At 40.3% G+C, this 17,988-nt stretch overlaps 1 protein-coding gene across 5 annotated transcripts in view; it reads left to right on the plus strand.

Moving 5' to 3' along the window:
• GPBP1L1 (GC-rich promoter binding protein 1 like 1) overlaps positions 1–17,422 on the plus strand; it is a 52,626-nt gene extending 35,204 nt beyond the window's left edge. For all 5 annotated transcript variants that reach the window (XM_046661938.1, XM_046661941.1, XM_046661939.1 and 2 more), the window contains exons 6-12: positions 3,751–3,823; positions 5,482–5,675; positions 12,004–12,144; positions 12,851–13,009; positions 14,479–14,603; positions 15,546–15,648; positions 16,528–17,422. In XM_046661938.1, the coding sequence (XP_046517894.1) occupies positions 3,751–3,823; positions 5,482–5,675; positions 12,004–12,144; positions 12,851–13,009; positions 14,479–14,603; positions 15,546–15,648; positions 16,528–16,680 (948 nt within the window). In that variant the 3' untranslated portion in view covers positions 16,681–17,422. The remainder of the gene's footprint in view (positions 1–3,750; positions 3,824–5,481; positions 5,676–12,003; positions 12,145–12,850; positions 13,010–14,478; positions 14,604–15,545; positions 15,649–16,527) is intronic.
• The last annotated feature ends 566 nt before the right edge of the window (positions 17,423–17,988 follow it).

Raw genomic sequence — 17,988 nt, forward strand, 5'->3', positions numbered from 1 at the left:
AAGAAGTAATAAAAGATTTCAGAAAAAGGAAGAGTAAAAAAAGTAACGGAGGATAAATACTAATTTTTTTCAAGAGTTAGAAGACAGGAAAAATTTTAAATGACAGAGAAATAAGAGTTGAGAAAAAAATGATACAGAAGTTTGGCAAAAAAGATCCAATATATGTATAATAGGATTCTCCCCTCCCTCTGCCCCCCACCAAAAAAAAAAAAAAAAAAAACAAAGGAACAGCTTAAATGCTAAAAAGTATAATTCAGGAATAATTTCCTGAAATACAATGAAATTTGAAGCTACAAATTGAAAGGAGCGCCAAAGAGTGGACACCTCAAGACTCAGAAAATTCTAGACTCAAGTGAAAAAGAAAAAGATCCTTTGGGCATTCAGACATGGAGACCAAGTAACTTATAAAGAGAAGGAAAATAGATAGACTTTGATAACAAAGCTTTATAACAGAAATCAGTGGAGTAACAATTACAGTACCTACTCAAGGAAAGAAAATAGGAGCTGAGGGTTTTTAGACTCTCTCAAACTTATCTTCACTTATAAAGGTCACAAACATCAATGTGTGAGAACTTGGAATATTGTTCCCAAGACTTTTCCTGAGGAAAGTACTAGAGAACAGGATTTAGATAACCAAACTAACCAGAAAGATAACAGAAAGGAAGGTGGTAAATATAGGGTTAATTGTAAAACTAAGACTCAATGAGAATTAAAAGGGAGTATAGCATGTAATAGCTATGGACTCTGACAGTCCAGATACAGCATCACTTTTAATGGGAGAATGAGGAGAGCATGTGCCAAGAAGTTAACATTGTGTTAATCACATTGGTGGTGTAATATTGTTATTCTGAGACTGTCGTATGTAGTATGAGATAAAACAATTGAATACGATATTCTATACCTTGTGTCCTTGAAAATCAGAATCTCAGTGTAGAAGAAAGGAAATAACAGATACAAGATAGAAGATGTTCAGTAAAAACACAAGGTACTTAATTTGAATCGGAAATATCAGTAAGAAGTCATGAGGTATTTTATCTTTGAAAATGTGTAGATATGTATTCAGGCTCTGTCCACTGAAAAGACCTAAAAACCATAATCAACCAGCAGTGAGCATCTCTAGTGCCCAGATTGTGGTCTGAAAATCCTGTTGCTGGACTGGATATTTACAAGCTAAGTTCGGAATATTTTGTCATACTGCATAGCAAAGAAGTGATTATAGACTACTAGGGTTGTATCAAAAGGATTCAGAATCCAAAGTAAAGAGATTCCCACCAGCTGAACATGGGATATTTCATGCAATTAAGGATAACAACTTTAAGAGTTTGAATCACATCAAATATGATTAAATCTGTGAGTTCACAATAATACCTCACTTAAGAAACAAGCATGTATTCTATCTTTTCCATGTGAATCGTACCACAGAGTCACCGAATAGATGAACGGAAGTTCCTTTTTGGTGGAAGTATACTAGCCAATGAAGAAGGAAGATCAGGGGCCGGCCCCATGGCCGAGTGGTTAAGTTCACGCATTCTGCTTTGGTGGGCCAGGGTTTCGCCAGTTCGAATCCTGGGTGCAGACATGGCATCGCTCATCAAGCCATACTGAGGCGGCGTCCCACATGCCGCAACTAGAAGGACCCACAACTGAAAATACACAACTATGTACCAGGGGGCTTTGGGGAGAAAAAGGAAAAATAAAACCTTTTAAAAAAAAGAAGGAAGATCATTGTTTTGCTGCTTGTGTTAACTGTTATAGGCTTTGAGCATCAGTATCTACCAACGTCACAAAAAGAAGCACAGCCAGACTTTGTATGTCTCCTAATGGAAGAACACAAAACCATCAAGAAGTTTCCTTGCCAATGCATGTGGGGGCAGGGTTCTGTAGCCACTAGAACCAACTACCAATTTATAGGAAATAGGTGTAAGATTTTTTAAGGTGACATATAGATTAAGAAAGTTGAGATGTTTTTTGGAGACAAAACTATTGTTTTGAGGGATACACACTTGGGTGGTAAAAGAGAAGCAAAGAGGTGATCACCGTAAGTAAGGATTATTTTTAAAGATCAGGGAGGGATTTTTTAAAAAAATTTTTTTGAAAAAGGCTTATAAAATGTTTCTGGTTTGGCCGGTAATGTTCTGTTGCTTAAACTCAGTGGTGATTACAAGAACTTTTGCCCATCTGTTTTATGCAGTTTTCTGTATTTGTTTTATACTTTACTGTTTTTAAGAATCAGTGGAAAGAGATCAATATCACATGAATAGGATCAGTATCTCTGAATACCCTAATAGAACGTGACTAAGAACACAGGCCTATTAAAACAAGAAACCATAGCGTTTGTTCATGGGGACTCCTTCTTCCTATACTATTCCATCCAGAGGAGTGTATTTATCTGTCCTCCTTATTCTGTCTCTGATTGTCCATTTATATAGTGAGTTGGTAGGTTCAGTTTGTATCCGTGTTTGTTCTATGCCAGTGGTTCTCATTTTGACAGGTTGAAAATACATACCTATTGGGGCCCCACCCCTGGAGATTTTGATTCGGAGACTGTCGTAGAGTTTGGGCATCTTTCTGTTTGTTTAATGTTCCATGGGCAATTGTGCTGAAAAGCCATTTTCATACTCTATTACCAAATTGTGAAGTTTGGGCTTGGACGCCAGTGTCATCCTGACACTCCCTAAACAATTAGTGTTAAGTCCAGTCTACTGCTCTTAACACTTCTCCGTCCTTCCCCTCATCTCTTCCTCTACTCTCATTGCCTTTATTACTCTCCTGGACTATGGAATTGGTCTCCTACTTCATGTTTAAACCCCACAAATACATCCTTCAAGCTTTGGTAAACTAACAATTGGATCATGTTAACTCTGAGCATAAGAGATGGATCCCCATTACCTACAGAATAAAACTCAGTCTCCCTAAGAAATAACTTCACAGTCTGGCTCTTGCCAGACATCCCTTTCCCACAGAGGGTCCGCTCCTTCCCTAGCACTAAGCATGCTGAACTGTTTGCAGATCTCTGAATATTCTTTTTCCTGCTTTTCTGTCTTGATGTTCATTGAGCATTCTGTTCCTGGAATCACCCATTTTCCAGCTTTGGAATTCATCATCACCTCTAATGAAACCTTTTCTGTTAGCACTTCTCTTACGAGTGGAATTGACTAGTCCTTCTTTAGTACTCCTCTTCCCTGATGTGAATCTTTATCATAGTCCCTGTAACCTTTTATTGTACTTATTTGTTTATAAGTTTATTTTTGTAGTGAGACTGTGACCCTTGTGAGGACAAGGGTTGTTCTTAATTGTCTTAATTGCCTTTGTATTCCTGCTCAGTCCCTGGCACATGGTCTGCCTCTGCCCTAAAGCAGTCTTAGAAAAGCTATGAATACTATACATTTCGCTGACCAGATTGTGCTCCTTAAATCTGAGAAAAGTGATCCACGTTCTTGTTCATTCAGCTTTCTTTGCCTCCTTATTTGGCATACGTGTCCTATAGGAAGATGAGAACTTGCACATTTAGTCTGTTTATTAAAAAAAAATTAAAATCCTCTTATATTAAAGGAAATGAAACCCAAGAGAGCCTATGATTAATGTAAGATCTATTGTTTTTCGACATCTGTTTGTTAATTCTGAATACAGCGTTAAATAAGTGCTGCTGATAGATAATTATTTGATAGGTTCCATGATAGTGGCTACTTTGCAGAAAGTGCCAAAATGATTAGCTTTCTGTATCAACCATTAATATCCCTTTTTTCCTAGCCTTCTTTGAATCCAGAAGCTGGCAAACAGAATCCGCCATGCAGACCTATTGGGACCCCTTCTGGAGTGTGGGGTAGGTAGATTTTACCATTTTAAAAGCCCAATTTTAAGTTTTTCTTAAGAAAAGGAGAAAAAAATTCTTTATCTCTTGTTTGTTTCTTTATCTCCTGTTTCTCATCCCATCCATTTGCACATGGTAACTAACACCTATTAGCTCATACTCTGCCCCCCAAAATATCATTGAAATGTACAGTCATGCACTGCATAATGACATTTGGTCAATGATGGACCTCCTAAATGACAGTAGTCCCATAAGATTAGTTCCATATAGCCTAGGTGTGTAGTAGGCTATACCGTCTTTGTGTAATGTTTGTGTAATAACACTCCATGATGTTTGCACAACAACAAAATCGCCTAACAACAAATTTCTCAGAACATATCACTGTCGTTAAGCGATGCATGACTAATGGTAGGGGAGTCAGAATAAAGGCACTTGAGACCTTGTAGAGCTCTGAATTTGGAAGCAGATTTTAAGCAAAGGGAAAACAATAGAAAACTCATAAGAAGTAGCTTTTAATTAACTTTGCTAATTAACTTGTAACAAATTGAATGTTATGCGTTATAGTTGTCTCCTAAATTCTGATGGGCATACAAAACAATATATTCTAAACATTGTTCCATGTTACTAAATAATCTTCTAAAATATTCTTTGAAAGGCTATATATTACCACATTCTATAGACCATTTTGTTTAACCAGGTTCCAATTGTTGACTTTTTTTGTTTCGTTGAGATTTTGGGGGCAATTATAAATGATGCTTGTGGGGCCGGCCTGGTGGCACAGTGGTTAAGTTCACACTCCACTTTGGTGACCTGGGGTTCACGGATTCATATCCCAGATGCAGACGTACACACTACTCATCAAGTCATGCTGTGGCGGTGTCCCATGTACAAAATAGAAGAAGATCAGCACAGGTGTTAGCTCAGGGCCAGTCTTACTGAAAAAAAAAAAAAGATGTTTATTGTATAGGGCAAGGGGAAAACATATAAATACACACATTTATATGTATGTGTTAGGAATAACTAGCCTTATAAAAAAATTAACACAAATCACTATTTCAAACCAAACCTGATCTGTGGCATTGAGATGTTTGGCATTTACAAATTGGACTCTCCTAGTCCCTATAGTAGACACATTCAGTAGACAGGCGTCTTACTGGGAAGGCTTTAGCATATCCCAATGTAGTTTGGATCTTGAGTCAATAGGATTATGGGTGATTGCTGTGCCGTTTCCCCTTGGTTAATGGTGTATAGCTTTACTTTAGTTTGCCTTATCAGAAGGTTTCATGGCAGACTCTTTTCCCCAATTTCCTCATTCCTCTCCATTCCCAGCTGACAGGAGCTGCCACCCTTAGATACCATTCTTTGGTCTATGGCTGAGTGATCACACCATACTCTAGACATCTTATACCCCTGAAGGACTGCTAACGTCTTTGGGCTTTCTGGTTGATTTATGAAGTTAGAATGAAGTGCTTCAAATGCTGCCTTTCTTCCTACAGTACCCAAGTAGTGTCACTTTCAAGAGTATCTGTCAAGTGCACACCAGGAAATGTTTGTCCCTCAGTCTCCACTCTCAGCTCTTTGTTGAAAGTGAAGCCTTTTTCTATAAATTGTGCTTCCTGTTAACGAATGGATTTGACATTCTTGTGTCTCTCCACTGTTGTATTTCACAGAAAACCCACCTAGTGCCAAGCAACCCTCCAAAATGCTAGTCATCAAAAAAGTTTCCAAAGAAGATCCTGCTGCTGCCTTCTCTGCTGCATTCACCTCACCAGGATCTCACCATGCAAATGGGAACAAATCGTCAACCATGGTTCCAAGTGTCTATAAGAACCTGGTTCCTAAGCCTGCACCACCTCCTTCCAAGGTATGATTTGGAATCAGTGTAAGAACCTTATACAGCAGATGTTTGGGAATAAATCAAAAAATTTTAGTAAATTTGTTTTTTCCTGTTGAATCATTCACCATTCATTCATTCAGTGCCTGTGATGTGTATAGTATTGTACTCTGTCTCCAAACTGTTGCCAGCTGGATTTTTAGTAGGCTTCTCACACTTGTTAGCTTCATTTCATAAACCTACTTATCCTGATTTGCTGTTTGCAATAAAAGCATCAGCATCCATCTGATCACTTGGGATATCTTGGCTGCTTCTTTCCTGCTCCTCACTCACTCCCCTTTACCAAGCAGTTATAAAGTCCTTGTCAGTTATTGCCTCTGTGATATCCTAATGCCTCGTACTGGTGTAATATATCCTTCTATTTGCTCCTCTCTACGTATTCGTCTTTCACAGGACTGCCAGAATGATTATCGTAAAACAATTTGCATATATCACATGCTTTCCTAAATCCCTTCAGTGCTTCCAAACCATCTATAACACGGGTTGGTGAACTTTCTGTAAAGGGCTAAATGCTAAATATTTCAGGCTTTGCTGGTCATATATAACATATGGTCTTTGTTACATGTTTTGTTCTGTTTTTTTTTTTTTTTAACCACCCTTTAAAAATATAAAAAACTTTATTAGCTCCTGGGCCGTACAAAAACAGCTTCAGGAGGCCAGATTTGGACCATGAATTGTAGCTTGCCACTCCTTGACTTTATAATGCAGTGTACACACTCCTTGGCAGTGTTATATATAGTTCTTTATAGCCTAAGCCCAATCTATCTTTTACATTTTACTGCCCTTTCTTTTTCTTTCCCGGGAAATTATTCATCCTTCAGGTTCATGTCATTCTTTCTCTGAATCCTTTTCTATCACATACATCTAAAGATCTAATTTATTCTTGTATCTCTGTAATTGAATAGCACTCTGTGTTTTATCACAATATCTAAAGCACTTCATTGCGTCTGTTTATTTCTTCACTTGGTAGTAATCTCCTTAAGGGCAGGTTTCAGGTCCTTTTCATATTTGTATCCCAAGCACCCTGATAATAATTGCTTGAATGAATTCCAGCCACTATAAGGAAACAAATAATTAGAATTTACTGGGAGAAAAAACAGTGAGCATTAATTAATTCACTTTCCTCTAGATGCAAGCACTGTGTTTGCTGCTTATGAGCAATACAAAGAAGTACAAAATGAGTCTTGACCCTCCGTGAGCTGAAAGTCTAATTGAGGTGACAAGATATGACAAGATAAAAGCTCCTATTATTGCATATGAAATAAAATAAATCCTAAACAGATTTGGAATAACTAAATTAATTAAACACTGTTTACACAGTTCAGAGGAGCAAGATCAGCTCAGACTATGACCATCAAGGAAAATTTTACTGAAAAACTGATTTGAACTGATCTTTGGAGGGTGGTCCAGGTTTGGATAGGCAGAAGAGTCTGGAGAGTATTGTGAATGTTAAAAGAAGAGATAGGTAAATAAAAGTTCTGAATCCAGAAAACGCTAGGCATATTTGAGGGATAGTGAATGAACTATTTTAATTATTCCTGGTAGCACTGGAGAAATATCAGGACTGAGGGTCATTATCCTCGTGATAATGAAGCTTTTAGGGTAGATAAGCTTCTAAGGGAAGAGTATCAAGAGGAGTAAAGAATGGGAAAATAAGACTTGAGGGAAATAGTTAATATTTCATAGATAGTAGGAAAATAACAATGTAGTCAATAGGACTGAAAAATTGTAATTCAGACTTAGAAAAAAACGGTGTACTATCACAGAAAGGATGAAGAAAATCTGTAGCAAGAAGCCCCTGGGGGCAACTTGAAATATACCTGAAAGAGGACATTAAAGGAGCATAGCCCAAGGAGAAATGAGTGGGAATATAACTGATTGACAAGTGGAATTATCTTTGAAAAAGGTGTGCAGGGTACTTGTTCCACTGATGTAGAAGGGAAAGAATGAATTCAAGTCGAGAGCAGCTACTAAAAGAAACAGTGTAGCATGGAAATTAACAGCAGGGCTTTGCTGTAGACAGATTCTACTTTGCACCTTCTTTGTGATAGAACCTTGGGCAAGTTACTTAAGTTCTAAGTGTCTGTTTCATTATTTATAAAATGGAGGTAATGGTACCTATCTTTTAATGTTTTTATGAGAAGTGAGAAAATTTTGTAAAGTACTTAAAACTGGCATATAGTAAGTGCTAATAAATGGTAGCTGTTATTATCAACATTTTATAAAGAGTTTTCATAAGTGTTACTTCATTGAAATGTCTGCATGCATTCTGTTAGTATATAGAAAGTCTAAAAGTGAGTAAGACAATACCATATTGTCAAGGATCTCAGAAATCTTCTGGGAGTGAAGAAGTGGCAAGGATAAAAATCATGGACACAGCATTTAAGATCAGTTAGCCCTGTTGTGTAGGACTGAGTTAAGGATAAAATGAATTCAGGAAAACTAATGTAAAGGCTGCCGTTATCCTTGTAAATGGTAATGAAGCTTGAACAGCGGTGGTGAAGGTAGGCAGAGAAGGGAGGTGGCGATGGCACCTAGTGGGAAGCTAATTAGACGGGAGAAAAACAGGATACTGAGCATTCTTCCCTGGGAAACTGGGGTAACTCTGCAACCATTTCCATAGGGTTAGACAGGAGAGAAAGATGAGTTTTCAGGAAAAATTAATGAGAGTGGTTCTGGTTACCTTGAATGTGAGATACTAGAGAAATGAAGAGGTGTGGTGACTAGTAGGCAGATGTGGCTTTATCCGTTCATTCATTTTCTCTAGGCATTCAGCAATTATTAAACATTGAGTACTAGGTACTAAAAGCTGTGTGTCACTAGAGGCACAAAATTATCTCAAAGAATTTGCTGTCTAGTGGAGAGAAAGATATAAAAAAAATCATTGTACTCTTCTGCCTGGAGAGGGTCAGAGTCTTTACAGACAAGATCATATTTGAACTGGGTTTTGAAATGGCAAAGGAAAGAGAACTGCCATTTGTTGATATCTTACTATGTTCCAAGACATGCATTAAGCCTTTTACATATTTTATAACATTTACTCCTCTAAGCCTATCATATATAAAGTTATGTAACATACAGTTACATAGCTAATAAAGTGATAGGGTCAGGACTCTTAAACCAGGTTTGTCTGACTTCACACCAGGGCTCTTACCACTGCCCCAGAATATCTCCCATCTTGAAGGGTAAAAAGAAGAGAGGAAGTTGAGAATTCAGGTTTTAGAGTCAGACTTCATGCTGCTCCCTAGGGCTGTGATTTTGAACAAGTTATTTAATTTTGTTAAACTTGTTTCCTTAAAAGTAAATTGGAGGGGCCATGGCTGAATGGTTAAGTTTGCATGCTCTGCTTCGGTGGCCCAGGGTTCACCAGTTTGAATCCTGGGCACAGACATGGCACCGCTCGTGAAGCCATACTGAGGCAGCGTCCCATATGCCACAACTAAAAACACACAACTATGTACCCGGGGGGCTTTGAGAGAAAAAGGAAAAATATAATCTTTAAATAAATAAATTGGAGCTAATTATCATTTGTCATATAATTGTGGTAAAAGAATAAAATTGAAGTTCTGAAAGTACTCGGAATATATTACTGGCACATCCTAAGTAGTCAGTAAATGGTAGTTTGCAAAAACAGTAGAAGTTTGTTAGAGAGCAAGTAGGTGATCATTCCAGGCAGGAGTATTGTTACCCCCAAAATTTGGAGGCAAAACATGCCAGGTTTGGGAGAAGACAAGTGGTTAAATATAGTTAGTAGTTGGGAAGTAAGACTAAAGCCAAATGGTGGAGGTCTTTGTAAAAGCTCAGGAGAGGCTAGGGATAGAGAGACAGTTTTACATAATTTTAGCAATTTAAACAAACAGTTACGAATAACTAGTTTTTCTAATGAAGTTCACCTAGGAACAGATTCCAGCAGAAGAAGAGTACTGAGACTAGAACCTTGGAGAATGCCTACATCCACTGAACAGACTGGGAAGAATTCAGGAGCTAAGGAGAGTGAAGTATCAGGGAATTGAGAAGGGAAAGAGGGACAGGTTGAAAAAAGATGGGTAACGAGCAGTCTCTCATTCTCCAAAAACAGATACTTAAGAGCTGGCCTTGGAATATAATATGAGGACAAGATTTTTGTTTACTTACTCAAAGAATTATTTTATTAAAATGGGGATAGATAGAGGCTGAGTATTGCAGGGAATTAAAAACTAAGTAATAATGAGCAATAATGAGCACTGAAAGACAGCAGATATTGACTCATGCAGAAAAGTTTGGCAATAAAAGGATAGTAATATAAGGGAAAATAAATCTGTTTAGTTTTTTTCTCTTAGTTCAGTAAGATAGCTTAGCATGTTTGTAGATAAAATAGAAGAACTTAATTGGAAGGAGATTAAAGACACAAGGGAGAAATAAATGGTAAATTCACAAAGGGAATGAACAGATGTAGAATGGTAGAAAGGGAGGAGGAAGCTATTGAAGGAGCTTGAGGTGCAAAGGAAAGAATTGGGGAAAGTTTGGATTCAATGACTTCTGACTTACTCCAGTAGGAAAAGGCAAGATCAACTGAGGTGGAGAGTATTGGGGTTGATTTGGAGTCTGGAGGAAAGGAGAGGACATTTTAAAAAGAAAGCAATGGTTGATATTGGTTTACTTTAGTGGATTTCCACATAGGTAGTGCCTCTAATAAAAAGGGGTGCGGGGCATAATGTTTTTCTCCATTGAGCAGCCAGCTATACCATAGTGTTTGAGTTAGCTGAAAATTAAGATTAAGTTGGAATAGAGTTGGGCAGAGATGTGAGTATCCTGTTGCAGGTAACACTGTCTGGTTCTACTATGGCAGAAACCCAAGTGTTTTTGTGCCCTGAGTTGGCAGTGTTAAAGACAAGACATCTGATGACCCTCTCCAACTTTTGGGAAGCCACTAGGGAACTATCATCTTGGATAGTTAGCCTGACATAAACAGCCTATCTTTAGATTTTCATCAGTGCAAGAAAAAAATCAATCTCCATTCCAGTTGGGTCATTGCATCTCTTATCTGCTTGCTTGTTCTTTTTGGAGGCATTGTGAAAAAACAATGTCACATACTGGCTGAGTAACTTTGGACAAATTGCATGACTGACTTAACCTTAGAGTCATTCTCTGTAAAAAAGTTGACATAATAATTATACGTGAATGGGTTAAGAATTAAATAAAACCGTATGACAAGCATGTGGTTCATGGTAAATAGTTAATTCTCTTCCTGAAGCCTGTAGTATCCTCTTTAATACCAAGAAAGAAATTCTTTTCACTCAGACCCTTCCTTTGTCCTGAAAGTCTCTTAGTTCTAATTGTTTCATTCTGGGAAAATGGACATTTTTCCCTTACTTTAGCCTCACTCCATTGACATGCCTCATCTTCCCTATTCTTCTGAAACAGTGTGATTGACTCAAAAAAAGAAAAGGATTATTCCAGCTATACTACACTGCCATCGTAGTTGGGGCCAGGGGCAGAATGACAGAATGGGCCCACACCCCACAAGCTGAGCAAAAGAAGGCCTCTGGACTAAATTGGGATTGTCCAGCCATTCACATTGCCCACCCTGGCTTGGAATTAGTCCCCTGCCATTGAAGTTCCCGGAAAGCAGCATTTTTCTGATGTGCCTTTTTTTCTTTCTTTTTTTTTTTTTTTTTTTTTGTAAGGGTACTGGATTACATCAGAGGTTAACAAACACACCATAAAAGAAAACATTTTGGGGTCAGATAAGTTTGGAAAATGCTACATATTATATCTGCCTCTCAAATTCACATGTGCATATTTTGAGAAATAGCACAGTAAAGGAACCTGTTGAGGGGCCGGCAGAGTGGCATAGAGTTAAGTTTGCACGCTCTGCTTCAGTGGCCTGGGGTTTGCAGTTTCGGTTCCCGGGTGTGGACATAGCAGTGCTCATCAAGCCATGCTATGGCGGCATCTCACATAAAATAGAGGAAGATTGGTACAGTTGTTAGCTCAGTGCCAATCTTCCTCAAAAAAAAAAGAAAGAAAGAAACCTGTTGAATTTTATTCACCCCAGCATCTTCCAAGCTTATTGAACTAGAGCTCTCTCTCTGAGAAGTACCTATCAGTATCCCATGGCCCTTCTGGTTCCTGTCTGCCTTTTTCCTTCAAGTGTGTAACCTCACAAAGAGGTTACATACCTCCCAAACATGTTGAGACAGGTAAGTTCTGGGAACTCATGTTCCCACATACCATTTCACTCTTTACTTTATGATCTTACTAGCTGAGCTTCTGTCTGCTTCTTGTTCTGACTGATTTGTTCTTTCTTCCCATGTAGCCCAGTGCATGGAAAGCTAACAGAATGGAACACAAATCAGGATCCCTTTCTTCTAGCCGGGAGTCTGCTTTTACCAGTCCAATCTCTGTAACCAAACCAGTAGTACTGGCTGGTGGCACAGTTTTAAGCTCTCCCAAAGAGGTGAGTGAGGAGAAAGCTGTGTAGTCTTTTCTAAAGTTGCCATTTCCCATTTACTTACACTAAGATATGTGGTGTGACATGTACTGCTCTAACTCCACTTCTTTTGTAGCTGTGCTTAGCTCAGACTCGTTCATTTACTGGTGATTCCTGTTAGCATCCAAAGATGGGCAGTAGCAGGATGGGGCAGTTGCCGTGTGGTACACCAAGGTTGGCCTGTGTTAGACTGGCATTATACCGGTATCTGTATAAGCTGTCCAGTCGTAACCATAAAAACTCTGCAAAGGTGAAGTCTGTTTAAATGAAAAGGATAGTTTATTTTTGGTAACAAACAGAATGATAAATAGGCTACCAGATTCTGGAAATCAGTACCATAAAAAAGTAACCCATAGGGGTTGGCCCAGTGGCGCAGCTCTGAAGTTCACACATTCCGCTTCTCAGCGGCCCATGGTTCACTGGTTCACATCCTGGGTGCGGACATGGCACTGCTTGGCACGCCATGCTGTGGTAGGCATCCCACATATAAAGTAGAGGAAGATGGGCACGGATGTTAGCTCAGGGCCAATCTTCCTCAGCAAAAAGAGGAGGATTGACAGTAGTTAGCTCAGGGCTAATCTTCCTCAAAAAAAAAAAAAAAAAAGTAACCCAGAGAATCTGGAAGTTCTTGCTCTTTGCTGTCAGGAGCAACCTATTTGTGATATCTGCCTAGAGTCCCTCCAGCACCACTCCTCCGATTGAGATCAGCTCCTCTCGTCTGACCAAGTTGACCCGCCGAACTACCGACAGGAAGAGCGAGTTCCTGAAGACTCTGAAGGATGACCGGATTGGAGACTTCTCAGAGAGCAGAGACTGTGACAAGCTGGAGGATGTAAGCGCATAGGGTTTTTCTGGGGCAACTTAGCTGTTTTCCTTTGTTATGTGTGCGCTTTTTTTCTTCTGAAGGGAGAAAGATATGGCAGGTTTTTTAAATGTACAGAGATTTATCTGTAGGAGTGACAGCCTATGAAGTGAGTAATCCTCTCTTCAGCAGATTTCAAGTTAGGGCTTATTTCAGTGATAGTTGCGTTGGGAGTCAGGGTTCTTAAACAGGCCAGCACTGCCAGTAAGTCTTGAATTGGTCAGTGCTGTAAGAAGTTGACAGGGGCCGGCCCCGTGGCTGAGTGGTTAAGTTTGCGCACTCTGCTTCGGCGGCCCAGGGTTTCGCTGGTTCGGATCCTGGGCACGGACATGGCACTGCTTATCTTGCCATGTTGAGGCAGCATCCCACATACCACAACTAAAATATACAACTATACTTGGGGGATTTGGGGAGCAAAACAGAAAAGGAAAAAAAAAGATTGGCAACAGTTGTTAGCTCAGGCGCCAATCTTTAAAAAAAATAAGTTGAAAAATTACAGAAGCTTTTGTCAGTTAGGATTATATTTAGTGGCAATATAAGAAAATCTGACCAACAGAACCATCAAACAAGAGTTTTTGTATTCTGCACCAGGAAGGTTAGAGGTCACAGTCCAAGAGGTCATGCCAGCTCATTGGTATTATCAGGAAATTTGTAACTTTTGGTTACCTTGGACTAGGATAGTTGTGCACCTCTGGGCTTCCAGTCCACATTCTAGTTAGGGAAAGGACAGAGAGCCAAAAACCTGAAAAGGGATGTCTGCCCCTTTTTTAAATGCTTTCTTCAAAGCCACACCTGCAGTTTCCACCTGTATTTCATTGGCCAGCTGTCAAATGGCCACTCCTAGCTGCAAGGAAGTCGTACGGGAGTGAACTTTTTAAAGCTGAGTGTGTTGGTTCCTTAGTCCAAGTCAGTAAGGAAGAATAGAGAATTGATACCGCACAGGCATCTAGTAGCTTCTGCCACAGTTGACATGATATGAAGTTAAGATGGTGGCCAGTTGGTATCCTTTGAAAATCTTAGCAAAGTGAACAAATCCTCATTTTATTTATTTATTCATTTTTTGCTGAGAAAGATTGGCCCTGTGCTAACATCTTTTGCCATTCTTCCTCTTTTTGCTTGAGGAAGATTGGCCCTGAGCTAACATCTGTTCCAGTCTTCCTCTATTTTGCATGTGGGTCATTGCCACAGCATGGCCACCAACAAGTGCTGTAGGTCTACACCCAGGCACCAAACCCAGGCCACTGAAGCTGAACTTGCCAAACTTAACCACTTGACCACAGGGCCAGCCCCCAAGTCCTCATTTTTAAATGGGGAAGACCTATGGGTTAGATTTTCTTCTGGAAAGCATTTTCCTGTATTAGGATTCCTTAATCTTGTAGATTGCTTATCTTACCCCAAAAGATCATTAACTAAGTGTGTCCTTCCTTTCCTTATTGCAGCTGGAGGACAACAGCACTCCTGAACCAAAGGAAAATGGAGGGGAAGGCTGTCATCAGAATGGTCTTGCACTCCCTGTAGAGGAGGAAGGGGAGGTCCTCTCACACTCACTGGAAGCAGAGCACAGGTGAGAGAGGATTGGATTACAGGGCATGCTGTGTGTGGCCTGCAAGGAGCTTGAAGATACTTAAGAAGACGTCTCAGATTGAGTCCAGCATACAGAGAAACGTGCCCACAAGCACCGTTAACTTGTTCTCTGTATGCTCCAGGTTGGCTTGTTGCCCACTAGGCGCTGCTTTAGAGACTCGGCTAGCTTTCTCACACTCTTCTCTCCAAGGTTTTCATGTAGTTTAGTTTCAGGCTCAGTTTATGGCTCCAGTTGGAGCGGAGAGAGGGGATCTGAGACTATTGTGCTGGCCCCTGGGACCCTCCTGGCCCAAGTGAGCACTTACCGTAGGACCCCCTAAAGGGGGGACCTTGGGAGGCGTGAGACCCCCATGTGTGGAGCTTGTTCTTTAAATGAGGGCTTTGAACATAGAGCAGCCAGCTGTCTGGGCAGCTGGATGACAGGTGAGGCCTGCCAAGCATGGCAGTACCTTTCTGAAAGGAGGCTTCTGTCCAGAGGAACTTTGGGAGTCAGCAAGATCACAAGATTATGAAGGAGTCCACAATGCCATGAAATTGAAAGAGAACTTATGTACATGTGGAGATGTGTTAATCTGCTCACAAGAAAGAAAAGGGAGATTTCTTCCTCTGTTTTGTCTCTGGGACAGAGAGGGCTTTGCAGTTTGGCTTGTCTCTCTTTGCTGGCGTATTTTCTGCTGCTTCTACTGTCTCTTCTCTATAGCTCTTATCGTCTCAACTGTGGAGATCCTCCATTTAATTAGAAGCACCTAAGTAGCCATAATTAAACCTTATCCCAGTGAGGAGAAAAGAAAAACCAAGTTTCTTCTCTAATATCCGAGTGGATACCATTCCCCTGGGCAGGAAAGTTTTCTTTGGAAGGTTGTGGGCTTCCCACTTATGCTTAAAGGTGTCTTATTTTCTTTGCCTGACCTGCCTCCACCAGGTTGTTGAAAGCAATGGGATGGCAGGAGTATCCTGAAAATGATGAGAACTGCCTTCCCCTCACAGAGGATGAGCTCAGAGAGTTCCACATGAAGACAGAGCAGGTATGTCAGAACCCTTCCCGGGAAGACAGTTAATGACAAGGACAGAAATGAGACAGTCATAGCCTCTGGGAGCCTAAGTTTAGTGTGAAGAAGGACATTGAACAAGAAAGTATAAGTTGCCATAATAGACATAGAGAGGAGCATCTCATTTTGCCAGAGCAATGGGAATCTTCAGTGGTGGAGACAAAAACCACATCAGTAGGTAGCAGATTTCAGAAAGAAGTATGTTCTTTCATCTTGGAAGCTCTAACCTCTTAGCAGAATCACAAAGCTGGGCCCCAGAGTTAGGAGCTGAGCCCTGGGTCTCTCGGGGAGCAGGCTCACCCTCCTATGCCTCCAGGCCTGGGTTTCCTGCGGGTCCTCTGGCCAGAGCCAAGAAGTCAGATGGCCTATTTGAATTTATTTAACAAATGCTTGGATTCTTTCTCCAAGTCAAGCACTCTCAGATATTAGGGTTTACAGCAGTGGACAAGACAGAGGGGTCTCTGGAAACCTCATGCAGCTGATGTTCTGCTGATACCTATTTAAAGCATAAAGAGCAATTGTGTTAAGTCCTATAAAGAGAAGGTACAGGCCGACATAAAGACTGCCACTCAGCGCTCTTCCCCCGCTCATTGACTTCACCTAAGAACTCTCAGAACTAGGGAATCTCAAGCCCTACCCCAGAATACTGAATCAGAATCTGCATTTTGAAGATCCTTAGATGATTCGTTTGCACATTAGAGTTTGAAAAGCACTGGTCTAAGAAATCTTCAGTCTCTTAGAAGGGCCCTCCCCCTTATTCCGCCTAGAATCTAATGGAGGCCTGGCCTTTCCTGGGTCCCATGGGCCAATGTAGTTATTGATTTCTTTTTTCTTTCTTTCCCGTGCTAACCACAGCTGAGAAGAAACGGCTTTGGGAAGAATGGCTTCTTGCAGAGCCGCAGTTCCAGCCTGTTCTCCCCTTGGAGAAGCACTTGTAAAGCAGAGTTTGAGGACTCAGACACGGAAACCAGTAGCAGTGAAACATCCGATGACGATGCCTGGAAGTAGGCATATCAGTGCTTACAGTTCAGTCTGAGCCAGTAAACTCCGCTTGTGTGTTTGGGGAGTATACAGGAGAAAGCGTTCTTTTCCTTTTCTTAGGTTGTTGTTGAGTACTTCGTGCACAAGGGAAATAATCCTATCCCAAAGAGAGAGCAGTTGGCTTGTTGAGCTTTCGTTGTTGTTCTTCCCTGTTATCTGCTTAATAGAGAGAAGTTTGTGTGGTGGGAGAGATTTTTAAAATACACACACACACACAGTCTATATGGGGCGATGCACAGGTGGGAGCTGGCTGTGCAGAGTGGAGGAGACGCGGGTCTGCAGCAGCAGCTTCTACTCCCAGCCCTTGGGGCACTCACCCCTGTGCTCAAGCAATCATTGTCAATGACAAAGTGACTATTGAAGTTATAATTGTATTAAATTAATGCTAATAATTTGGATATTTTATTTTCTTTTTGGCTGCTCGGGTAACATTAGCCCTTAACCAAGCATATGTGGTTTCTTTTTTTTTTTTTTTTTTCCTTTTTGGGTACAGCTGTAAAATATTTGGATATAGAAAAATGTTGTGTTATTCTTGCAGCCTTGATATTCAGGGTGGATTGTAAAATATAAATTTTTGTGAGATTTCAAAGATTAAGATTATTTTGATAACATTATTTACAGATTTAAAAGAAGTGGTTATCACAAGTCTGTTGAGGGGAAACTACTGCATAAAATAACTAACTTGGAATAAATATTTTGCATCAGTTTGGATTGTCTTGTGTAAGAATATATTTTCTTTAAAATTAGATGAATGGCTTCTTTTTTAGGGGAAATGCTTTTAGAAGTCTGAGGGAAATCTGAATTCAGACCCACTTGTTTCTCCTTACAGCAGATACTTTTTCAATGCAGAAAAACCTGTGCAATAAATTACCAGTAATAAAATCAGAAACCCAAGTTTCCTTCCTGAAACTGTTTTTTGCTGCCCGTGTGTTTAACAATGTGCATATTTTAAGGAAGGCCTGTGCCTCAATTTCCCTGCTAAATAAGAACTTAGGGAGGAAGGCTTAGAGCTAATGCTGGCTGGCTGGCCAGTGAAGGAGGCAGGGTTCTTCATTCAACAAATACTTCCCAAGTTCTTGTGTGTCCCAGGCATTGTGCAAGGCTCTGGAGATACGAGGAGTGCCCAGCCTAGTACAGAGGAGAATAAACACGTTAAAAATGAAACCTTAGGGCTGGCCCAGTGGCATAGTGGTTAAGTTCACACACTCTGCTTTGGCAGCCCCGGGTTCGTGGGTTCGAATCCTGGGTGCGGACCTGGCACCCTTCATCAAGCCA

Source organism: Equus quagga, chromosome 5 (assembly GCF_021613505.1).
Source record: "Equus quagga isolate Etosha38 chromosome 5, UCLA_HA_Equagga_1.0, whole genome shotgun sequence".
Taxonomy (NCBI): Eukaryota; Metazoa; Chordata; class Mammalia; order Perissodactyla; family Equidae; genus Equus; species Equus quagga.